The sequence below is a fragment of the Ambystoma mexicanum genome, chromosome 11 (assembly GCF_040938575.1).
Source record: "Ambystoma mexicanum isolate Mex_15411 chromosome 11, UKY_AmexF1_1, whole genome shotgun sequence".
Lineage (NCBI taxonomy): Eukaryota > Metazoa > Chordata > Amphibia > Caudata > Ambystomatidae > Ambystoma > Ambystoma mexicanum.
In genome coordinates, this window is record NC_090934.1 from 247,670,079 (window position 1) to 247,695,989 (window position 25,911).

The 25,911-nt window shown below is 47.7% G+C and overlaps 1 protein-coding gene across 1 annotated transcript in view; it reads right to left on the minus strand.

Annotated features, from left to right (window-relative positions):
• Positions 1–25,911, minus strand: part of ASAP3 (ArfGAP with SH3 domain, ankyrin repeat and PH domain 3) — a 519,538-nt gene that overhangs the window by 387,601 nt on the left and 106,026 nt on the right. The window contains exon 2 of the mRNA XM_069622958.1: positions 19,865–19,937. Coding sequence (XP_069479059.1) covers positions 19,865–19,937 — 73 coding nt within the window. The remainder of the gene's footprint in view (positions 1–19,864; positions 19,938–25,911) is intronic.

Here is a 25,911-nt window from a genome sequence, read left to right on the forward strand (position 1 = left end):
AGAAGCTCCGTCATCTCCCTGAAACATAGTACTTGCGTTAATAAAGAAGGAAGTATAGCGGATGTAATCACGTCATATGATTTCGCTTGATCGAACTGTCAGTATCCATACCTCGAAATGCATAAGAACATCAAGGGACGATGTAACTGCGGTGCACACTTCTGCAAGCTGTTGCGCCGACCCGTAACTGCATGCTCCCCCTTCTACTTGGACTAATGCTCCATCGACTCCCTGAAACATAGGACTTTCATTAGTAATGAACACAATATTGAAAAAAGAAGACAAATAGGAGGGCGACGACAGAAGGACATATCAATGGCTAAAAACGAAAGAAACATTGTGTGTAACAATCACACTACAAGAATGCAAGATCTGATGATCTCCATCGATGGAACTGTCCGGAAACGTACCTCGAGCATCTGAGTGACATCTACGGTTGTCGTCAATGCGTTGGACTCCTCAGCATCTCCCTGAAAGACAGTACTTGCATTATTTTGGATAACAATAATTATAACTGAAAACAAAGACTAGAGGACGAGTACAAGGGTGTACCATTAGGTAAAATAATTACACGATCAATTAAAACTATTGATTTACATGCCTAAAACAAGTCAGTGTCAGAATAGCTAAGTAAGATTACCCGATAGGCGCTTGAAGTGGCTGATGACTGCAATAACGACACGGATGGAGAATCTTCCGCCTTCATATTGAGTGGATACATAAATGGGGAAATTATTGTTAGCTAATGCTACACACTACCGCAAGGCCGAGAGATAAATACGTAAACTTGACTCACCAGTGGAGGGATGTGGACGAATAGAGTGGGAATAGCGGTTGAGAGCAATTTTCGCCTCGCTCGCGGTGTTTTCTTCTTTATTAGCAATGATGTGGAGTACATGTCTGGGCTAAAGTGCCTGCTGCAGATGCGGTATCGATCACCCCTCTTGTCCGCAAAGACTTCTAGGACTCTACTTTCTAGCTCAGAGGCTGGATATCCGCAATATCGGACCCATTCTCTTATCTGATCTATTGTCTTAGGGAAAACATGCATTATAGTACCTTCAGATTTGTTATGGGTCTTCGAAGGGCAACCGCCAATGGAACAGGCAGGCATTATGGAAAGTTCTGAAAAGTAAAGATCAACAATTCTCTATGAATACCAATGTGTTAAAACAGTAAATGACACATAAAAGGTTCAATGCAAGGTCCGTTTTGGTTCTTGGAACTATACACGTTATTCACATGCGGATAAGTATTTCAATAACTTTCAAAAAATAGAAAAAGTAATTTGACTAAACTCAGAACATGTGACTAGTTCCTTGCATGTACTGTCGTGAACGAAAAGAAAACATGGATGCAATTTGATGACTACTAGCAAATAGATATAAATTAAAAAATTGGACGCAAAATGATTATGGTACATGGACTTACCTTGACGAACAAACAGTTAGATGCAGGGATCAGAGTAGTTTCTTGTCGTAGAACAGGGAGCAGTTCACAGGTTGCAAACTGACGAGTTTGCTCAAAGTGGTCACGGAAGTTCACAGAGACGAAGAGCAGATAACCAGCACCTTCACGGGTTGACTAGCAAAGCGCAAAGAAGTTCTCATTAGAAATATGAAGTGGGTTATAAAGAATTCGAACCAGGGGTGTGTTTGTGAATGAATGACGTGTATATGTCGTGGCATTATGTGGATTGCAGGGGGCCGTCCAGCGTGAGGGGGATGCTTGGCAGGAGACACGGGGTCTGGAGGTAGACATGGGAACAACAAACCCATGCTCTATAGACCACTTTGAAGTGTACATGGTCTTTGGCACCTCTTGGCCTTTATCGCTCCCTGACAGCTCCACTTGCCAGCAGCTCAAGTACCCCGGTGCGAACTGCCTTTGATAGGGCGGGGGGTGGATCGGGGCGGTGGTCGTGCAGACAAGACACAGGAAGACTCGTGAATGGAGACACACTTATGTGGATTGCAGGGGGCCGTCCAGCGTGAGGGGGATGCTTGGCAGGAGACACGGGGTCTGGAGGTAGACATGGGAACAACAAACCCATGCTCTATAGACCACTTTGAAGTGTACATGGTCTTTGGCACCTCTTGGCCTTTATCGCTCCCTGACAGCTCCACTTGCCAGCAGCTCAAGTACCCCGGTGCGAACTGCCTTTGATAGGGCGGGGGGTGGATCGGGGCGGTGGTCGTGCAGACAAGACACAGGAAGACTCGTGAATGGAGACACACTTATGTGGATTGCAGGGGGCCGTCCAGCGTGAGGGGGATGCTTGGCAGGAGACACGGGGTCTGGAGGTAGACATGGGAACAACAAACCCATGCTCTATAGACCACTTTGAAGTGTACATGGTCTTTGGCACCTCTTGGCCTTTATCGCTCCCTGACAGCTCCACTTGCCAGCAGCTCAAGTACCCCGGTGCGAACTGCCTTTGATAAGGCGGGGGGTGGATCGGGGCAGTGGTCGTGCAGACAAGACCCGTTTGCCGCAGGGCCTCACCAAGGAGAGGCCATCTAACTGAATGTAAGAGGATGGCTGCAGGATCTACTACATGGAAGGCAGGGGGGTGAGTTTATAAATACCTCACCCTCCCAGGAGAATATACACTAGATTCATTTAAAAAATCAAAACAACCATTGTTAAAATATATGTTGGGCTTTATTTTAGATTTTAATTAAACATAAATAATAAACATTACACATTGTAAAGTTGAGGTTGCAGCACATCGAGGGAAAATCCGCGGTATTGTCCACTGTCACTGGGGAAATGTTGTCTAATGGCAAGTACCGCACAGGCAGGTATTACTCTCCGAACGCGGTGTCCGAGCCTCCCGTGAAGCCACCAAGTGAAGCAACGATAGGCCACCAGCCTGTACCACCTGTGAAAAAAAAAGATGCAAACTGTATTAAACTGACCAAACTTTCTTATCAATGTCGATTCAGGTAACACATGTCATTTTCCTTAGAAAAAAATTATATCTAGAAAATGCACTATATGGAACCAATTTACATGCGTTCCAATGATATGTAAATGTAATTTTATATGTGGGAGACGACCATGAAATAGTGGTGGCATCACTGACATCACAAACAGAGTATACTTACTCGTTACTCGGATTACGCGGACGAACAGTGCCACGAAGTTCGTGCATAAGCACCATCATCATCCTCAACACTGTCCGTGAGAGGCAGGCTTCCCTGAACTCTGGCAGCTCGGTGATGCATTGCGGACTTTGCTCGCCTTCCTGCTGACTTTGCTCGCTTTCCGAAATGTAGGCCAAGCACCCGGAATTTTCACGGCAGCAGCAGTTCTCCTCCTCAGTTGGCATTAGCTCGCACCGATTGCACGTGCACCAGGTGGAGACGCCGTCCATGCGACATGGTCCAGGCTCTTCATCCGTTGACTGGTCCTCCCAACTGCCGTCCGAATCCCCATCGTTTTCGCGTGCTTGCCTTTCCAGTAGTTCTTCCTCGGTGTACTCGGGCTCGTACATATACGGCATTATTGTGGCCATTGTGCGGTAAAGATAGTAAAATAATTTATAGCGGTGGTACTGGTATCTGTTCACACGGGCTACAAGCGGCGAAGGTAGCTGACCAGAGCACTGAAACGAGTCACAGAATACTCAAAGTAACACAGAGAGAGGAATGGAATCGAAAATCTGCTGCTGTATGTTGTGAAACGGTCTGTTTATACTTATTGGGGAAAGAGGCGTCCTGCCATTTCCATGGCAACACGTCAATAGCTGAGGCGCAGCGATTGTTGACACGAGACGTGCTTGAAATGGGCAGTACGCGTCTGCTGATGTCAGGCTCAGGGGCGGGGGATTTGATTTAGTGCCGCAAAGGCAGGTGAGCCAGGTCGATGCGGCGGAATGATAGGATTATCACAAAATGGAGGCTGATTTCGAGTGCGATAAGGGGCGAAAAGTCGGGTAAGGTCCATAGGAAAGTTTCCTACGATCTACCGATTTATGCTTACAAACACATGGCCGACCCGTAGGGACAATAAAAAAAAAGTCCCGGAACTCTCCTTTAAACTTTCTTCAGTTTATTATATCACGTCCAATATGCAACATGTGACGTTTTATACATTTTCTTCTGACCCTCTCTCCCACGTTAAATGCTCCTTACTGACCATATATATGGTGTTGCTGTATCCATAGTCTCACAGGGTCACCTGTAACAGCGCCTCGATGCCCAAGGGTCGTTTGCACGCTTTATAAATTAAAATAAATACTTCAAAACTGTTGTTCTGTATCTGTTTTTCTGTACCAGTGTATCCAAGTGAATCAACTGTAAATGCGCTGCAAGGCCCAAGGGCCGTTTGCGCGCTTTACAAATTCAAATAAATAAATAATGCATTTCTCTAGTTTGCAATACAGATGAGGGGGCGGAGTTGAAACACAGCGTGCAGAGCAATGCGAAAACACAGCTCAGTTTCCACCACCGACGTGCTTCGCAGTCCCTTCACTCGTCGCCACTTGTGGGGGTTTATAAGCACACCATATAAGTAAATTCAGGTGATATATATGAATGTGGACCTGGCGATAGAGCTGGCCAGTATCAACAAAACCAGTGACCTCTCTCTGTCCCAACTGCCAAAACCAAACGTTCGGTGACCCGCGCAGGTCTCGTGGACAGGGAGACCGGTGCGAGCCAAGATGCAACACCTGCCCGTATCATTTCATCCCCTTGAGGAAGCTAGAGACTTAACCGCTCGCCTCAGTTTCAAGATAGCACACAACTCCTGATGGCTAGCATCTCTGTGTGCAACAAAATAGTGACTGAAATGTGGTAAAAGATGCATCTATTGCGCCAAGAGTCTCTGAGGAAGGAGGGGGTCGGCAGTGCAATGGGTGAACGCGCATATTATGGCCGTCTACCATTCCTGGTGGGATGTCGGCAGTGGTTTTCTTGGTATGCTAGGAACTGTAGTCCCTTCCGCTTGAGAAGGTGCCCAGTTTGATTCCCAGCTCAAGGAACTTAGCAACACCCTTACCCTCAAGCTTCACTTTATTTCATAATTATTTTCAGCACATTTGGGAGCAGAGAGACAGCTTAGTGTGTATGAGGGTTAGTGAGAAAAAGCACAATCGATAGTGGGCATGCAGGTGCATGGAGGGGCATCGGGTGATCACTCATTGCCCCACTTTACAAAAACTGTCCTTCAATGCCCCACCACCACTATCACAAACACGTGAGGATGGTTCCACCCCTGAATGGAGGGCAGGATGGCACAGTATCTGGTGGGAGATGTATTATGTCACAATGAGGTATCCTGCTGCCAGTGGAGTAACTTTGCTGAAAATGTTGGGGGGGGCGGGGGGACATGACATCTGAAGAAAAGGTGCCCCAGCCAAATGAAAGGGGACAAAATGGTGTGCCATGAAAGTTTTAGGGGGGGACAGGGGTGTTTGTCCCCACCTAAAATTACGTCCATGCCTGCTGCAAGCAAGAGTATACACACCCAATTGCCATAGTCATAGACTTAAGGAAGAGTCCAGAGCTTACAAAATGAACTGCTGGGAAATGTGCAACTGAAATGAGCCAGGCAGAATCCTGGAAGACTTTCAGGAAACAGAAGGCGGCCTGCCAAACAGCGGCACAGTGTCCAATGCAGATTACGACCGCGCTGCGAAGAATTTAGGCATTTAGGAATGCATGTCTGCTTCAGATAATATAAAGGCATTGATCATGAGATGCTAGTGAAATGTAAAGAAGGGGTAGGGGGCAAAAGAAAATATTCTCCAGGCTATCCTATAACAACGCACACTCAAAAGTCAATTTAAACACATTTGCTGGCAATACCCCCAACAGAATGTTGATATTTTAAGGTGAGGTGAATAGACGGGGTGTATTAAAACTAGCCTGCAGCCAGACAAATGTCATCTCCTCACCACTGCACACACTAGGGCGGGACCTGCTTTGTCCTGGAAGGCAAATATGTTGATCCAGGGCTGGGCTAGTTCCCTGCAAATCTGATGGAACACTGTCCCATATTACAAGTTCAGAAGAAGCCACTGGATTGGAGTAGAGCGGAGTGCAGTGTGAAGGGAGAGCGAACAGTCTGCTGCTATTGCCTTGTGCTATTGCCTTGCAGATTGATTACTGTGGTGGTTTGTGTTGCCATGGGGGTCCCTTTCTCAGCAATACCAGAACACATGAAAAGTGCTCGGCAGCGCAGAGCGCATCACGTCGAGTGAGATGGGAGAGTGAGCAGTCTGCTGCTTTTGCATGGACGTAGGACATGGGGAGGAACAGGGGGGACAAATCCCCCACACAATTGTAAGTGGGGGGATATAATGGCATATATCCCCCCCAGAATACGTGTTTGTTTTGTCATGCACAATGCAGTGCACTGTGTCTCTGCACAGCACTGTCTGCAGTTGCATCATGCAGCATCAAAAAATACATCTGCAGGCTGCAGCAGTCAGCGTGCAAAAGTAAAAGTTCTTCTCCAGACTGCAGGCTAAAAGTACATTCTGAGCAAAGGGATGGTATCTCGAAGATCTCGGGATACAAGCAAGGGCACAGCAAAGACAATTCTAAAAGTTGTCAAGTAATTTGTGCAAATTTCCAAACGTAAGCTACTCAAAATAGCTTTTCAAAGGTTGTCTTCACAGAAATAAAAGTATGATACCATGCAATTTTGCAACTTTACATTGCATTTAAATGAAACCGAAATGATTATACTTTGATAATTCAATACACTCCAATATCAAAGTACCAATTACATTCGTTTTGTAACGAGAAAATGATAATACACTGAAGTATTACATTTCCTTAGTGTACACAAACAAATTCAAATGGGGGGATGATATCCTGATATCTTGACAGGAGACTGCTCTCTAACTAAGCACTAGATTTATCCACCTATCTGCTACTCTGCGTTTTGGGCGTAAAGCCCTTCTTCAGGTATCGATATCTGGAATATTCGTTCTGAAATTGTAATAGAAATAACAAATGTTCAGTTGAGGGAGCTGCTATTCAATATTATTTCAAACATCACCAAAATTAAAATTAAAATTGGAGGTCACTATACTAACCTGTGGAGGCACTCGTATATAGATCGAGAACTTCTTATGAACTGATTCGGATGGAATACGAATTCTGAAAGTGAGTAAGGAACATAACTGAGATTACTGGGGGAGTTGTAATTACTGATCTTAGTTTGAAATGTTAACCTCCAAACATACTCGTCTGTTGCGGGACATGTCGCTGGGAAAGGGCTTAGTCCCGTTATAAGACCAGATTGTAACAGACAGGTAAATTACCGTAATAGTTTAACTCACCCTCAAGGTGGATGTTGATTTTGTCCCTAAGGGAAACTGGAATGTGCCCGGCCACCGTGGAACAAACTGCACGTGCCTCTGCGCAGCCTCAGCCTGTGTTTTCCAGAATGAAGTAGCGTGCTCTCGTGCTGACTGTTGACAGCGTTTGATTATCGAGGAGGGAGGGAGACAGACAGACTACTCAACAGCTACCTAAGGTAAGTGAAGTGTCCTGTGTGTGTGTGTGATGTCGTGTCGGACCCTGCTGGGGAGATACAACAGTCATTTCCTAACTTTCCTGTCAGGCCCTTTGTGGTTTGCTAATATTTCATGTATAGTGGCTAGACTCTCTGATGGAGAAAGCATTCCCATTGAAGACGCCACAAAGCCATAGAAAGTGACAATAATCGGCTTTGAGCATTCTGGCAACTGACTCTCTGCCCGGGCTGGCCCCTTTGCATAAGAGCAAACCTAGAAATGTAATCAGGGAGAGAAGGCGTATAGTTCAGTGGCACCTTACAATAGGACAACTGCTTTAGTGTGCAGAAGGCCTAGTGAACGCATTAGCGTGGTATGTAGAAAATCCATGGTGTGCCACAGCACCACAGGTGAGGCACCACGAGAACAAGAGGAAGCAGCTAAGTCTTCCTCAGAACCGTAACGCTGGGATCAAACTACGGATGGCAGCCAGTGGCCAGGAGGTTTGACTGGGGCGCAAGATGAGAACAGCTTTGTCTCAGCCGCCGCAAGGTTGAATGATGAGTAAATCGAGGACAAAATGGGAGAATGATGTTTCCAGCTGTGAATGCTTGCTGTGATCCCATTTGAGGTCTTAATAGGCATAGTATATGGCCGGCTGCAGCCATCTTCCCCATTCAGTGCTCTGCTATGGTGATGGGGTATGCATAGGCAGTTATGATTGATGTGTTAACAGATTAAGTGGTAGGGCCTAAAGTGTCTCTAGCATGCTAGTGGTGACACCACCCACATCTGGCACCAGACCATGTCTACACCATCGTCTATCTCCAGCACTCTCTACTTCTGCACACACAGTGTTGGCATATTGAGGGCTGCAGCTGATAATCCCCATGGATGGATGGAAGGTAAATGGGATGGGCCAGTGGGTGGACCTGCTACTGTGCTTTACACTTCAAAAGGCATAACTATCATGGGATGGAGGTTCTGGTCCCCCCAAAAGAATATTTTGAAACGAAGGGGAATATTATTCAGTTTCCACACTCCTCTTGGTCCATATGTCCATATATGAAGGAGTCTTATAGACTCTGGGGTCTACCAGATGTGCCTTATACCACATATGGTAATCTTATGTGTAGCATCCCTTATATGGGCAGTGCTTAGTGTCCTGAGTGCAGGAGTAATCTAAGCGCTACAGTACTATGGGTGTGGAACTGCAGCTGTATGGCTGCCCTGTAGCTAAGGGCTGTGCAGTGTCCAGCTGTGCAGAGGTCACTGTCTGCTTATGGACATGACAGCGGCTTTGTTATTGCGGTGATCAACCAATGGAAGAGGTCTTGGGCAACTTGTTTTGGGAAGACAGTCAGTTTTTCACACCATATCCGCGTGTACCTGAAAAGCTGCTGCAAAATAACCAAATGTGACAATGTCCCATTTATCAGAACAGGCTTAAAATCTGTGTTCTCATAAAGGCTCATCTCTAGAAAAGAGTGATTGCAGGTTTTGATACAGCTGCAGAGAAAGCCTTGCGTGAGGGTGGCACAATGTCAGCAGAAGCAGCTCTTACTACTGACAGGAAGCGAGATCATTCAGAAGCAAAGAATGGAGAAGACCCCACACCATAAGAGGCGACAATCGCTAGTGGTCACCGAGCGTGCCCAAAGCATTGCGCGCGTCATACTTGGGATGGAAATTGCTTCCCTGTAGAAGCCCTAATTTGAGGAGTTCGGGGCACGGCATCAGCTTCTTTGTCATGCCTCGCCGGTCCCTGCAAGAGCTCTTTTCACAAGTACAGCAAGCTGCTGTGCTTGAAGAGATGTTGTGGTTCGGGTCGATGAAACACTAGGCGGCGGGAGCCTGCAACTCAGGTGGTTATTCTTCCGGTCCAGTGGTGAGCAATGGGATTAATCTGCATTAACTGGATACCAGTGGTTGAGGACAGTTATTATATTGACTTGACCTCTTTGGGAGAGAATGAATGAAGGAATGCATGGTTGAAAAAATGAATGAATGAACAAACGAACAAACAAACAGAAACAACTGATCGGCACCCCCTTACTGCTCTTTCTGACCGGAGGGGTGGCAGGTCAGTTTGTGGGTAGTTTTGAGCTTATTGTTGAAGGTTAGGAGGTATCCCTCAGTGGGGATGCAAGTGAGGAGGTACTCCTCTAGCGTCCCGAAAACCCAATACAACTCCCCCACCACTCCACCTATCGATCTGCAGCCTATTCTAAGATTCTGGAGCAGATTTTGATGGGTTAAGGAAAGGAAGTGCAAAGAAGGGTGCCATATGTTTTCTTCAAGTGTTGAGTTGTTTTGATGCTATTCTGTGTCTGCATTGGTGGACCAGGCAGATTGCCAGAGACGGATGACTTCGTTTCCCTCCACCTTCCAGTCTGGCATTTTGAATGACCAAGTGATGGGAGATTTAAAGGGTCAGCATCCATGGGTGGAGTGGGGCTAATGCAGTGAAGTCCAGAGTTTGTGGCCCTCCCCTTGCCATCTATTATTCATGTGTTTTCCATGCTATGAAAGAGGTGTAGGTATTCTTGACAGGCACTGACGATTGATCCTTACTAGGCACTGAGGGCACGGTTCAGGAATATGTTTACTGGAGAAAATCTGAAGATGTGCTAGGCATCACAGGTGTGCTCCTGCTACCTTCTAACTTATTCACAAAGCCTAAAATTTAAGCAAATCTGGAGCTGCCTGGAACTTCTTTGACATGCTCATATCCAAGTGAAACCTTGCTCAAAGGCATCTCAGAGATGTCCCTGGCAGCTGGGGATTTGCTCCAGCTATAGGCTTTGTGAATCGGATAGAAAGTAGCAGGATGAATTTGAAGATGCTCAGGGCATTTCCTAATTTGCTATAGTGCAAAGTTTTGTGAAACAGGCCCTGAGTGGCATGGGTGTATTGAACGCGGCTTAGAGCCATTTGGCTTTGTAGCTTGGCATACTAGCCCTCCTAGTCTAGTGGCCTGTTGGTGCAATAAGAGCTTTTAAAAAACAGGACTTCCATCCTGTAGCCATCAAGTTCGATGAAGATTGTGGCCTCCCAGACTTCAATAAAGGACAGTCAAAGCAGCAACATCACACACACCTGGTCCCTCTACTCCCATAACAGGACTTACTCAGAGGTACAAGCAAGATTTTCTCTTTCTTTGAAACCCCCATCCTTCCATTCAAAGACACACACATGTCTCCTTGCCCCACACAAAAAAGTACCAACTTGAAGTTGGTAGAAAAGGCTGCAACTCCTTTATTTGGCAGGAGTCCACTTACAGGTGATCTGCCTCTTAACGAGCTGGCTAGCAGTGGCCCACTGAAAGTAACTGTTATTATCTCTCTTACCATGAGCTCACAGTCAGATGAAACATCCAGAAATGCAACATATAAAGGCATGTTCTTTGCTGCTCCATCCTTGTTAATCAGATGCCATAACACAAACATGTGGCCGAATGTGGAGAGCCCCGGTCTGAATCCTCCCTGCATTCACTTCAGGATGACATATTCCCCAATCCACTTATTTAATTCTGACAGTATGAGATGACAACAGATTTTTTCATCAATATATATCAAGCTGATTGGTGAATAAGAGGTAAACACGTCAATGGTGCCTTTCATATAAAGTGATATAATGGATGAGTTGGACCACGATGCAGGTAACACCCCTGTTCCCACAAACAATGGACAAACCGAAGGACACAACTGGACCCACCAATCTTGAGAGCGCTAAAATACTATGGCTGTTATCATATTTTTCTCTTGTTTTATACAGTGATGATATATGTAATTTAATACGTACTGCTATTTTAATTTTAATTTTGTGAAAAGTCGAGTTCTTTGACTAAAACACAATAAATAAATAAAAGAAGCAAAGTCCCCAAGGTGTCCCCTGTCCCCCCCAGATTTTATTTGTCTCATGTGCCCCTGCTGGTGTGCAGGACTAGGACAGAACCCTGCATTAGAATGCTATGGATCACTGGAGCAAAACTTGAAACATGCAGAGTACCTCATTTCCGTAAAAAAAAAACAAAAAAAAGAAAACATGCAAACACTCCACAAAAACACATTTAGTGACAAGAAGAAGCAGGACATAGAGAGTGGCAGAAGAGTTTTAGGGGGGCAAGAATCTACCAAACACGTGACTTGGGGGGAGTCGAAAATGAGAGACACTTTCTCCTGCACTGCCCTGCATACAAAGACACTCAGGACACTTATTTGCACACAATTTGTGAGAGTAAGGAAATCTTTGCGAATCAAACCGGGCAAGAACCGCTCTGCTTCAGACTTGGCGAAGGATCAGAATTAGCAGAGAGAACAGCAAAAGATGCCTATGCATGCCATTCAGGAGACTGAGTGCATGAAGCAATGAGCACCGAAAGCCAAAATCATCACTACCGAACAAAATGTAACATTTAGGTTTCTCATGGATTGACGTCGGCAGTATTTGCCCAACTTGCTACGCTGGTACAGTACCTAGCATTACATTCTTGAATAACCAGGGATCCAAATTGGGATGTGTTGACCAGGAGCAATAATCAGCTCCTGGGTACCAGGCATAATCAGTTCGGTAAGAGCTACCTCTGGGGAACCAGAACATAGTACACAGTGTGCAGCAAATCTAACTTTGTGGAAGATGCAAACTCTCACTTTTTGTCTATTTGATATTATGGATATGCTCTTATTAGTACCCGGTGAGAGTCAAGCAGAATGCAACACGCATTCTGATTGGCTCTCTCCGGGTCCAGCCGCCTTGTCCTCGGCGGGGGGCGTGGCAGCCCATCAGCCAATGAGGAGGCTGGAAGCGGGGCCATCCCCGCTCAGAGCCTCCCCGTGGCTGAGAGGCTGCCTTCGCCCTCCGCTGGGGACTCGGGTAAGGCTTTTTTTTTTAAACTTCCTTTCCTCACTCCTCCCCCCTACTCCCACTTACCTGCTTGTTCCTGCTTCCGTGGCGAGGGACGGGGGAAGCCTCCAGCAGTGTGGAGACTCGGAGCGGGGCCATCCCCTCTCTGCGCCTCCACACGGCTGGAGGCTTCCCTCGTCCCTCGCCGGGGACGCAGGTTCCTTTTTTTTTTTTTCCCTCCCAACCCCACTTACCTTCTGCTTCTTTTTTTTCTTTCGGGAGCGGACACGCTGGGAAAACCGCGGACACGCTGGGAACACTTGTGTTCCCAGCGTTTCCGCTCCCGATGACCGCCATGGACAGGAAGACGGACTCTGTTTTCCCTTTCCATGGCGGCGGCCATTTTCTTGGTCGTTATTTTTTTTTTTTCTGTCCCGAAACGCCGCAGCGGCAGAAAAAAATGCTTTTAGTGCCCCGGTCACGCACATAATGCGGCCGAGGTCCTAATAGCAATATAACCCTCACGGTGGGGGCATTACCGACTCAGGTAATGCCCTAGGGCATTACCTGAGTCGGTAATGCCCCTGCCGCTCGGGTTATATTGCTTAAATGTCCCTTGGATGCATCCCCAAACATACGCAGATAATATCACATAGGTATGTGTGTATGGCACTGCTTGCCAGAGGAGTCAAAAGTAGCTCTGGGTAGCTGTTGGCGTCAAGCTAACCAGGTAGCCCCTGGCTATAACCAGGATCTAAATAGCTCCCAGCCATTGCAAACCTTATATATTGCTTCCAAGGGATTACTCCATCAGCTACGAATCCCCCTCCGTTACCCACCCTCATGCCTTTGAAGCTACTATACAAGTAGCACAGATTAACATAGCATAGCGCTAAAACATTACATAGCTCCCTCCCTCCATTTCTAATGTCCGTCCCTCCCCCTCCTCTCCTCCTTCAAAGTGGCAACCTAACATGCCCCCCTTCACTCGCCTTATTTCGCCTTCCCTCACTCCTTTGCTGTCCTCTTTGCCATCAGTGCCTCAAGGCGGCCTCTTGGCGCTGTACTTAAACAATCAACATGGATAGAACGTTGCCCTTTGAGTATTAAGCAGGCGCATGCAATGTTCATAAATATATAATGTTCATCAAATCACTAGTGTTATCATCATAGTTGTGTGTGGTGCGACCATCGCTTGTTTTGAACAAAGAGGTTTTTATTTTTTTAACATGCAACAGAATGGTATATCAGTTTCATTTATTTTTTTACTGCTCAAGTGTGAGAGAGGGTGGGGGAGCTTACATTGATGTCCTATGTAATTCCATATGAAAATGTATGCTCTACATTTCTGGAGACCGTATACATTTTAATTTCTAAAAACCAGGAATAAACTGGAAATCAAAAATAATGCTGGCTTTAGGCGCTGGAGGTAGCTATTGTCTCTCGGGCGTGGTAGTGGCATTAGGACGGCGTGAGCAGCGGGACACGATTCCACGCTCTACTGCTTGTTTCAATGGGATTCTTCTGCTCCACTGCTTCCCCTGAATTCGTCCACATTCCCCGGCCTGTTTTGATCTCAGCTGGTATGTATGTATGTATGTATGTATGTATGTGTGCTCAACGACGAAGAAAATGGCCGTTATCAGTAGCTTGAATAGCGCTTTAAGTGGGATGCGAAATCGAGGGCTCAAGCATAGCCAGCATAGTCTAACAAGCGGGGCCTGAAGCTAATGTAGTTGGGGGCTCACTGTAGTGACATTAACACTGTGAATGCCCGCACAGCGCTGCTGAGGGGGCATTTACAGATTGTGGGTGTGCCTTCCTGCCCATGCCTAGCACTAACAAGGAGAGGTCTTCAGAGTGCTGGGCGTGGCCTAAAGGTTGGGCCGGTGGCTTAGGCAAGGGTCACCTGGCCTAAGCAATGCATCATGGGAGCCTGCAAACATGCATTTGGGGTTGCACAGAATTGTCTCAGGTGGTGGAATTTTGCATCCAGGCTGTATTGTGTAAATAAGACTCTCGATGGCTGAGTTTGTAAATAAATCCCTGCCTGCAAATAAATCACTTTCTCAGAATGTAAACGCTAACCAGTAAGTAAATCACCATAATTCTGTAAATAAATCACCCAGTCTGGTATTGGGGCCAAATTAATAACTGGTGGCCTTTCATTGTTCTTCCATGTAGAGGCCATTACATATGTCCCTTCATACTCTGCAGCCACTCAGCCCCATCCCTGCATTGCTTTATCTTTACCACGGGAATGAAAACCCAAAGTGGGGTTGGTTGTAGGTGCAAGTACTCTTCAAGATGACATCAGTGTTCATAAACTACAGACTGTGTCACTGCAAATGTGTAATAGAAGACCGGCCTCTTTAAAAAGGGTTTCTCACCGACATATGTTGGATGTGGGGCAGGCAATGTGCTTGGGGAATAAAATAAAAGGAACGGTTGGGATCATTAAAGCACCCACAATGATGAACGCCGGGAAATCACCCATTGGAGTTTGCATTATACATCTATTCACCACATAACTGCCTCAGGGGTGGTGTGGCTGGTTAAGGGCACCTCAATACATCATTATAAAGCTACACGAGTGCCCACACATCTTTAGTCAGCTCTTAAACCACCTATGAGAAATGGGAGGGGGGCAAATAGCACCAATGTAAGCTGAGTGAGCCCCGGCACGGGCACCAGTTTTTGGACACCCCCAGGGGTCTGCCTCTGCCAGTCCTGACCCAGAAACTCTTAAGCTTGAGCAACAGCAAAAAGGGACAAGCCGGCTTCCCATCACTGGCAGGCTTACAAGGATCTGGCATCTTGCTGCTCTGTATTAAAGGGCTAATTTTGTCTCTAATCTGTGTCCGGCCGCAAAGTAGGCACGATCAGTGCCCCCAGCACCCTCATTCTGGCTGGTGCTGACCAAGTCTTCCTGTGCGTTGGTTTATCCCAGTGTGCATTTTCCCAGGGAAGGATAACACCCGTATGCCTTGAGCACAATGGCCAGCTGAGCACGGGATGGGCACTTGCCCTCTTCTCCAGTCACCTGCAGAAAGGAAGCCAGGATTCACTGCATGCATGCAGCCACCCTGGGGGATGCACCATTCAGAGGATTCCTTCCCGAGGAGCACCGCATGCCCACTGGAGGGCCTACAAGGACATTCCCATGGGAAGAGCCAGTCTCATCGAGGAGGTAGAAGTCAGGCTATCCCCAGGAATTAGGGAGTGATGGCAAAAAGGAGCGTTGCAAAGGGATATTTTCGGCAGCACCTGCACTGTGCTGCCACACCGTTGGAGAAATGATAGCTCAGGTGTAACACGTTTGTCTTGAAAGCAACACAGGTTCGACCCCGATCCCGCGAAATAAAAACCACTCGCTGGTATTAAGCGCGTTATGAAAGAACAATTTTTTTTTTTTAAAAGAACAATTATAAGCCCCACACGACATGGAGGTAGAGAACGGGACCAAGAAGCAGTTATTAAAAGTAATACTTTCATCGGGCACCAAAGGCAGTTACATGGGATTATGTATTAAGCTCACATAAAGAACCGTCTGCATTAGGATGGTTAAACTTGCAAGGTTATGTTACAGGAATTTAGATCATGCACCGCTGCCATTTTCATGGTCTACAGCTGTTGCGACAGATCAGAAGCAGGGGTTAGAGGAAGAGTGAGGGTTCATGATACCTTTGCTCCTATGTTGCTGCATCCAGTCCCAAAGCACCCTGAGGTGTGCATGCGGGCCCGAAGCACCATGACATGTGCATGCGGGTCCGAAGCACCCCGACATGTGCATGCGGGTCCAAAGCAGCCCGACATGTGCATGCGGGTCCAAAGCAGCCCGAGATGTGCATGCGGGTCCGAAGCACCCCGACATGTGCATGCGGGTCCGAAGCACCCCGACATGTGCATGCGGGTCCAAAGCAGCCCGACATGTGCATGCGGGTCCAAAGCAGCCCGACATGTGCATGCGGGTCCAAAGCACCCTGAGATGTGCATGCGGGTCCGAAGCACCCTGAGATGTGCATGCGGGTCCAAAGCACCCTGAGATGTGCATGCGGGTCCAAAGCACCCTGAGATGTGCATGCGGGTCCAAAGCACCCTGAGATGTGCATGCGGGTCCAAAGCACCCTGAGATGTGCATGCGGGTCCAAAGCACCCTGAGATGTGCATGCGGGTCCAAAGCACCCTGAGATGTGCATGCGGGTCCGAAGCTCCCTGAGATGTGCATGCGGGTCCAAAGCTCCCTGAGATGTGCATACGGGTCCGAAGCACCCTGAGATGTGCATGCGGGTCCAAAGCAGCCCGAGATGTGCATGTAGGGCCGAAGCACCCTGCGATGTGCATGCGGGCCCGAAGCACCATGACATGTGCATACGGGTCCGAAGCACCCTGAGATGTGCATACGGGTCCGAAGCACCCTGAGATGTGCATGCGGGTCCGAAGCACCCTGAGATGTGCATGCGGGTCCGAAGCACCCTGAGATGTGCATGCGGGTCCGAAGCACCCTGAGATGTGCATGCGGGTCCGAAGCACCCTGAGATGTGCATGCGGCCCCGAAGCACCATGACATGTGCATGCGGATCCGAAATACCCCGAGATGTGCATGCGGGCCGAAGCACCCTGAGATGTGCATGCGGGTCCGAAGCACCCTGAGATGTGCATGCGGGTCCAAAGCACCCTGAGATGTGCATGCGGGTCCAAAGCACCCTGAGATGTGCATGCGGGTCCAAAGCACCCTGAGATGTGCATGCGGGTCCAAAGCAGCCCGAGATGTGCATGCAGGGCTGAAGCACCCTGAGATGTGCATGCAGGGCCAATGTGAATACAGGGCCGAAACACCCAGAGATGTGCATGCGGGGCAGAAGCACCCTGAGATGTGCATGCTGGTCCATTCCTAGGTGTAACTTGTCCGAGAAACTGAAGTGTTTGCTTTCAGAGGGGGAACCTCAAGTTCATGTGGTGACACTGAGGGATGGTATGTTCTTTGGTTTAAGAGGTGTCGTTTTTTGTTGTGAGAAGTCTGGGGAGCGATTTGTCTAGCGTAGGGGTGTTGCTAGGTCTGGAAAAGATCCAGGGGTATGCTAATGTCTGGACTGTCGGGACTCGGGTCTAGCTAGCCTTTCGGTTGTAGCCCCTGAGCTTCAATCCGGGGCTACAACCAAAAGACCCGGGGCTACGGTCCCTTAAGCCATCCCTCCCCCTAGCAACACCTCTGTGCTTGCCATGTGCAACGGGAAATCCATTTAAGAATTGCATTGGAGTTGTGATAATGAATATTACACACCAGTACATCTGTCAGAGTGCCTAGATATTGGCCTGCACTACCCACACGTGAGCCAAGAGTTCTTTAAGGAGGCTTTTGACATGTCTACAGTTGGCAGATTGTTTTGGAAGCTTAGATAGAGCCTGGTAAACCTCTCTAGGTGCTCTTCCAATTGACTATCTGAGCTTGTTCCGAATATCATGCACCCACATGGAACCAGTTATTACCACTTTGCAGCAATGACTCATGGGACAAGGTTTCTGTTTGTGATGTTGAGGAGAATGAAGCTTTTTCCAAGAGATACAACATGGCAGGTGTCCCGGGGATGTAAGGATGCAGTGTTCAGTGATCTTGTTTCCTTGTCTGGCCTCCCGCCACAGTGGTCCTCTATATACAGGTGTAACAGACCAGCAGGGGATATCAGTGGGCTCTCTTGGCACCAGCAAGGCACCCCTGAAGAGGTTAGCAGGTGCACGGTGAACCTTGGCTTAATGCAACGTACCTGAAACCGCTTCGTCCAGTGTGACATTACTGCTGGGGGACGTTCATGTCCGAGGGTTGTGACCAGGGTGTGTGGGAGTGCAAAACGAAATCCCCTCTGTGGCAATAGAGACACTTCTAACAGGAGACCGGGCGTCAGATGCTCAAGGGAGTGGGTATTAAAAAGGATTTGTAAGTGGCCAAGATGAGTTTGTTTAACTTCTTGGCGCCCAAAACAACAGCGTGGCCTCCACGCGGTGTATCTGGCCAGGTGACAGCGCCAACCACACAGCACCCTCATATCTATCAAAATCGATATCCAGGCGTCCCACAAGAGTGCAGTACGCTAATCAACTCCAAATCCCTTACATCCGCAGAGCTAAAGCAGCTGGGTTAGTTTCTCCTACATAGCCCCAAAAATATGGAACTCACTACCTACCACCCTCAGAGCTGAAACCTCCCTCCCTGCTTTGCGTAGGAACCTTAAAACCTAACTATTTTAGATCCTTACTCTTTCTTTCCACCAACTGTATTTGTATATATGCTGTATGTAAATATTACACAAATTGTAAAGTACAAATTGTAAAGTATAAATGTACAACTCTGTAACAAACGTTACCACGCTCTGTAACAAGCGCCACGAAGCCCCAGGGCTGCTGCGCGCTATACAAATTCGAATAAATAAATAAAGCCAGTGTCAGGATCACAAAGCTTTCCAGGCGGAGTAGCTGAGAATCTTTCATGGCAAAATGGACGGGTTCGCCACCCATTGATGAAGAAGGCACAACGTTCTGAAAATACTGTGCGTCAGCTCCAGCCAGTGGACGCTCCTGCGCCCTGGAGATCTGGGGGATCAATTAGAGAGGTCAGAGGGTGCTGTCAGCGTCGAGCACAGAGGTGCCATCAATAGAAACCAGGATAGGTTGCCTCAAAACAAAACAGGGCAAGAGTGGGATGCTGAGGGCCGTGTGATCCTGCAGAAAAAGCCCGAGCATCCCCTGAAGGTAAAACAATGAGTGCAGGCCTAACGGGCCTCATTGATTTGCCGTCGTCTTGCTGTGCCTTTCTTTTTCATGGCTTGAATTCGCACCCATCAGAAGAGCCCGCCCCCACTCCACCCCCAACTGTTTTCTAGTACATTCTCTCTAGACTCTGCTTAGGTCTCTCTACATTCATTTCACGTTCCCAACACAAAAACATCCCCATCTCTTTAGTCCCTGCTCAGATTAGGGATTGGGTCACGGAGGTCCCGTGGGTGATGCCAACTGGAGCGAAATCTATTGGTAGATGACCCTCGTGTATGAATCCACATCCGCCTCATTGTGGAGGTTCCTTGCATTGTGTCTTGTTGAAAGGTGCACATTCTAGGTCTGCCTTAGGTGCAGTGTGTAGCCTCTGCCCTCAATACAAAAGGACACAGATGTCACTGCAATGTTTGTTTTGCTCTTCTTAAGTGTGTGTGCCCATTTTGTGTTTGTTGTCACTTGTAATGGTGTAAACTTTATTCAGGTCCTTTAGTCATGGCGTGGAGTGTATAGGGGCATATGACGCGCACTTGGCTTTGCACATGCTGGTCTTTCCTCTCCCCCATGCTCGTGCATGCCGCTTCCTCTTTTCTCTCTCGCTCCTCCTCCCTCCACCCCGTATCTACCAGCCCCTCCCCACTTTTCTTCCCTTTTGTCTCCACTTGGTACCGCTTTTATTTTCTTTAAACTCCAAATCCACCCTCCCGTCCCCCCTTGCCCGCTCCCCCCTTTATCTCCCTCCAGGGCCACGTGCCTTCTGGGCTCAGCACTTACCCAGTCCTGAAGCGTGTCCCGCTTTCACGTACTTCTTGATGCGGTTCAGCCCAGCTTGGTCACTCTCCAGGCACTGCAAGAGAAGCACAAGAAAAGAAATGTGATACGGTTGACTTTACCCATTGAGTATCATTTGACAAGCTCTGCACCACAAACGTACAGAATAGCAATTACTGCAAGCGCTCCAAGGCTCTGCTGGAAGGGCTAGAACCTCAAGGACCCCCGCAGGGGGAGGGGGGGGGGAGGGGGAGGGAGAGGGAGAGAGAGAGAGACTGCAAGACTAAGCCAGGCGGACCACAGGCCCATGAAGACCCCACAATTGGTTACACAAACCCACCACCAGTGCCTGCCTGCGCATTACCCAGGATTCCCCAGTAACAATGTCCCCTGCCTGTCCATTCCTCCCAATCCCATCCATCATCCCACCACCAGTGCCTGCCTGCTCATTACCCACTCACCATTCCACCCCATTACCTGCCTGCTCATCCCAAGTTTCCCCAGCAATGATGTCCCCCGCCTGCCCATTCCTCCAACCTTTGCTCACTCTATCTGCCCCAGGCCGTCAATGTTCAGTGGCCATCTTTGTATCCACCCCCTCTAATAGAAGGTTGTCCGGTGTAGAAGCTACTCTTTCTTTCGAAGAAAACGGACTAAACCTCTTACCTTGACTATCTACCCACCCAGTCACCACTTATGACATTGTGTTCTAAGATGGTGCTTATTAACACCTGGAATGGCACATTTGAGGGGGCCCCAGCCAATCCGCTTGCTTTGAATATGTCCGGTTATGTTCATATGCTTATGCTGTTATACTGCACCACATCAAAGCCGTATCAGAGCACCTAGGCTTGCCTGTGTAGTGGCGCACTGTACCCCCACCAGGAATATCCAGACCTTAGTGTACCAGAAGAAGAGAAATAGGCAAGAGGACGAAGGGGGGATGGGCAAGTGGGAAATACATGCTACAATCACAGGGGGGACGATGCAGTGTGTAGCATGGATGCACGTCAGTCCTGTTAAGACGGACCATGGTTCTGCAAAAGGAAGGAGGCGGATATGTCCTAAAGTTTTGTGATAATTGGTTCCATTTCCCACAAAGATTTGGGGAAGTGGTAGTACACACAGTAATGTTGGATGCATGAGGGGCTCCAGAGTGTGCTCGGAGGTAGTTGCAGATAATGGCCATGGAGTTGGCCAATTCTGTCTGTAATATCCCGCCACCCTGAGCTAAAGGCCAGAGCAAAGCAACGGCTATTACTGGGGGCATTACAATGCTGGTAACCATAAGCACTATTCGTAATGGTCAATGCCCAGAAGTGGTGCCAAAGAGGAAAAGGTCAGACGAGGCAACATGACTTCTGCACACCAGGTACGTCATTTGGGGGTCGCCAGAAGTCGCACCCGTGACATCTGAGGTCTTACTGGTGACCTCATTTTATTTTTTTGTAATGCAAGCTCCTGGGCTGTGGCCAGCACCGTGTGGCTCTTTACGTCTGGAGTGGCTGGCTTTCTTTTTCAGGCCCCTTAAAAAAAAGAAGATCAGGAGTGCCACAAGTCTAACACTTCCAGCCCTGACCCTAAATAAGAAAGAATAGGAATACCAAATAATGTGTTTTTCTGGAATTCTACACAATCATTTCTAGATTTATTAAAGGTTTATTTCAGGCACACTTCTGGAGGTGAGTCACTGCTTTAGCCTGTTCTTAAACGCCTCAACTCAGCCTTTCATCCTTCTGCGGTCAAGTACCAACACAGGTTGGGTGATATTTGGTGTATATTTTTTCTATATAAAGCGCTTAAGCGTATAACACATCATTATTATTTGGTCATGGACGTCTGCATGCATTCACAGTAATTTGGTAATATGGGCCTATACACACTGATCTTAACGATTCATATGGCGATCCATTCTTGTATGAAATGTACATCCCATTATAGTGATAGCGTAACCATATTTCTCGTAGTGTACAATGCTATGTGATGCACTTCCTCTTTTGTGAACGTGTGAAAGGCCGTGTTCCATCGCTTTCCGCGATATCACTTCGGAGTGGGGTTAAATGAAATCACTTCCTGTGATGTCATCAGGGGCCAAGGGTCATGTGATGTCATTTCCGCTACCCTTGGCATTTTGGTGAAATGACGTCCCCGCTGCACCCACTGGGTACTAGAGAATGAAGGGGAATGGGTGGGGCAAATTAGAGCAACCTAGGAAGTCAGGTGCAAGTGGCAAAATTGGAGTGGAGGGCAACGAGACGCAACGGCAGTAGAGAACAGGAGGAGAAGGGGAACATGCTAACAGTTAAACTGGGGGAAAGGGGTGGAGTGTGGAGCAAGATACCGCAGAAGCTAGGGTACCATAAGAGGGGGCTAATAGAACCTGGTGGTAGGAAAGGCTGTGAGGATGGAACTGGGAATGCAGGCTTGATCAGCAAGAAATGCATGCCTTCCCCTGCTGTAACTGGTCTGAGCACCCCTACCAAGTGGCACTGCGGTGTATAAGTACGCTGATGGCACTCACTCCCAAAATAAAAACTCTGGCTTACTCCTTCCGCTGTGCGTCAAGTTCCTTCTCGTCCGCACACCTGATCCTAACCGTCCGGGCAGGGGTGGACTGGGAACCAGAAGAGGCCCTCTAAAGAATGTTCAAAGTGGACAATTTTTAGCAAAGCCAACCCTTTTCCTATGAGAGAATGTAAAAATAAAATAGGTTAACACACAAAAGTGGCCCAGTGTGCAGAGGCCTACCAGGAAATCTCCTAAGTTACCAGTAGGCCAGTACACCCCTGCGTCTGGGACGTACTCACCTGAGACAGAGCTAGAAGTGCACACCTGTACTCCACGCTATCCCTCGCCTTCTTTGGTTCTCGCAGCCAGTGCTTTCTGGCTCGGCCCCTTATCACCCCACGTTATGCTCCCTTAGAAAACGACAGCGGCCTTCATCCTCCTTGCAGCCTGTTTATTTGGCAGCCATCATGGATTTGTATTAAAATGTGTTTTACACTGTACAAACAGGTAGCTTGTTTGCACACCAAGCCTGCTCACTACATTTTGTCTGCAAATATGTAACCCGGTATGTCTACAAGTCACATGGCTGCTCACCCACCTTTGAGCCTGGTGCCAATAGCCTTACAGTTTGTTGACTATATTGGCTGTAAAATGCCATTAACCTTCGTTGGCATACTTCACTTTGTTCAAGCCATTTTCAGCTCTGAATAGGCCTCACAAGAAGAACCATTGCATGCCACCCTGGCATTACTCCTGCACACCTCCCATCAGCAATACAGACTTGTAAGGCCCCTCCCTACCTGCAGTACTTAATTTGTAAGAAAATAAGCGACAGGGCCCAATTATTTTCTAGCATGTCTGTTACACATTGGGGCGGACACTACCCCATACTGTGTCAACACATTTGTGGTTAAAGCTGCAACTCCCACCGATTTGTTGAGGGTGTTGGATCTGCTGTGCGATTTACAGATATCATTTGACATTACATATAAGTTGTGTCTTGAAATTCAATCCATTTATAAGTGATTCTTTAAAACACATTGTCAACATTTTGCTCTGATCCCATCGGTGGCAAGTGTAAAATGTTAACCAGGTTCGATCCCCGGGTCCGTGCTTAGAAACCTCTGGGTATTAAGCGCGTTATAAATAACCAGTCATATCATATCTATTCACAGAAGAAAAAAAACAGTAAGCAGGCTCTCCTCCTACGGTAAATTGATGGACAAATGCAGGCAAAATCATCACTTAACTGATGAACTAGTCTATCAAACACTGCAGGCAGGATTGTTTTATATAGGTTGTCACTCATGACACATCTTCGATATTGGCCTTTTCACCGACCTTGCCCCTGTGTTGGGGCTGCTGGCTGGTGACTGTCCTGCTGTTGTCAACCCACCTGATGGTTATTGCAGTAGAGAATTTGCAGCAATGTCATGCAGGCTGAGTGGAGCGGTGTGTGGACATGGCCAACATCAGTGTCCAGCATGGTCAAGGTACAACTCATTGTTATTATTGAAAATAGCCCTGCCAACCTGGGCCATCTGGTGCATGAAAATCACTGAGCCAGACCATGCAGATACCCTGGCCAGTGCACATTGTGGGGCTCAAAATCAAGGTTCAATGAGAATGAGCTAAATCCAGCTCCAGTTGTCAGGCATCCCCCCAGTAAGCAAGAGCAACGGCTGCTTAACCAGGAGCGGATGCACGGCGCACCACACTTCCATATGAGATGCACAGTTTAACCATGTGGCTAAAGATAAAGTCACATATGCATGTTTGCAAGGCATCACTTAGACTTGGTAGTTCCTGGTAGATGCTGGTTTCAAGGTAATCAGGCTCCCCTAGGATAGAGGTAGGAGCTAAATAGCTCACAGACATTTCGAACCTAGTACTGTCATTTTACTACAACTCACTGACTGCCAGATAAAATAATAAAGTTGCCAAAGCTCTACAACATAATCAAGTTGGAATCAACAATAAGCAATAAGTGCAGGGGCTAAGAAATAAGTGTCAGAGCCGAGTCCTGGCAAGCCCCCCCCATTAAGTACTGCCTATCTTCTTGTTAACACTAACACATACAAACACACACATCTCAGACATTGTTACCAACATACTTGTGTGGTTGACATACTATATAGATTTGACACCCTGTGTGCCAAGTGTGAGTCTTCTAAAGTTTAACCTGTTGGTGGACTTTTGTAAAACTCCCCAACAATAAGGTCACAATGATAGGTCCCAGAATACCCTCAGTTCCTTGGTTAATCAGAGCCAGGAATGTTACTTGAACCTGTAAGTTGTAATGAGGAAGCCAGGCTTATTTTGATTCAGGAATTTGCCCAGGCTTGGCGGCTGATTGCCAAGAGAGCCACAAGCTTGCAGAGCTTCCCGAACACCCAGGGAAGAAGAATAAAAACACCAGGACCCAGGAACTGGCACAGTTTGCAGTCTTCATCATGGTCCTAGTGAGTGTTACCTGCATGAAGGGTGAGAAAGTGAAGACCACGCGCACAGTGCGCCAGTTGCCATGGCGTGATGCCAGAGCAAGTAATGCCAGAGAGGTAGAACAACACAACTTCTCATTCTAAAGGTCTTCGAGTTCCAAGATGGTGCCAACTACCGCACTGCCCATTAACTCCTTTCAGACCCTCATTTGAGATAATCTAGACACTCAACCAATAACAATCAGGCAAGAAGTGAATAAGGAGTTAAAGAAGGCAAGTCAAAGGAGTCAGGGGAATAACCAATTAGGTTACCAACTTCAAACCTCAGACGAGACTGATGCCATGATCCCTCACCATTGACTTTGCTGGCTAGAGCCGATGGCAGTTGCAGTCCAAAACACCTGGCTAGCGAGGGGCACCCAACAACACGTGCCTAAGAGGAGATGGGGGGTTTACAGGAATGTAAATCCTCACACACACCCTGACCATCCCAGACTGGTAGTAAAAATGGAGAGCAAAAAGGTGCATGACCAACCCCCCATGCCATGACCCCCCCCACCCCTATCTAAGAAAGGTTTTAGGAAATGGTTTTAGGTCTACCCTATCCACTATGCACCATGACTAGGACTCTTCACATCAGTAACCACTCAGTATCCTCACACATTACTCATCCCCTGCCAAGAATTGGCTCTGTCCCCTCCGACACACATTTTCACACTCCTACCAGGGCATGCGGATCCTCCTGGTGCCATAGCCCCATGTATGATACCAGTAGAGAGGAATTGCACAGACATACACACCTAGGCTATAGTGTGAGCTCTTAGGTTTCTGGCCCCCAATCAGAAAAGCCCACCACAATGCACAGAGTGCAACTGATGGGGGTGGCATTAATTTACCGATGCCAGGGCCATCTCCATCACCACCATCACCAGATAACACATCACATAACATAACATAACATGGAGAACCACATCCATACCGCTATGGGGCAATCCCCACATATAAATATGCCAGCAACAGACCCCGTCCCAATGTTTACTCCAGGATGGCTGGCATGACCTGGCACAGTGGTAGTTGATTATGAGCATCACTGATCTTGCG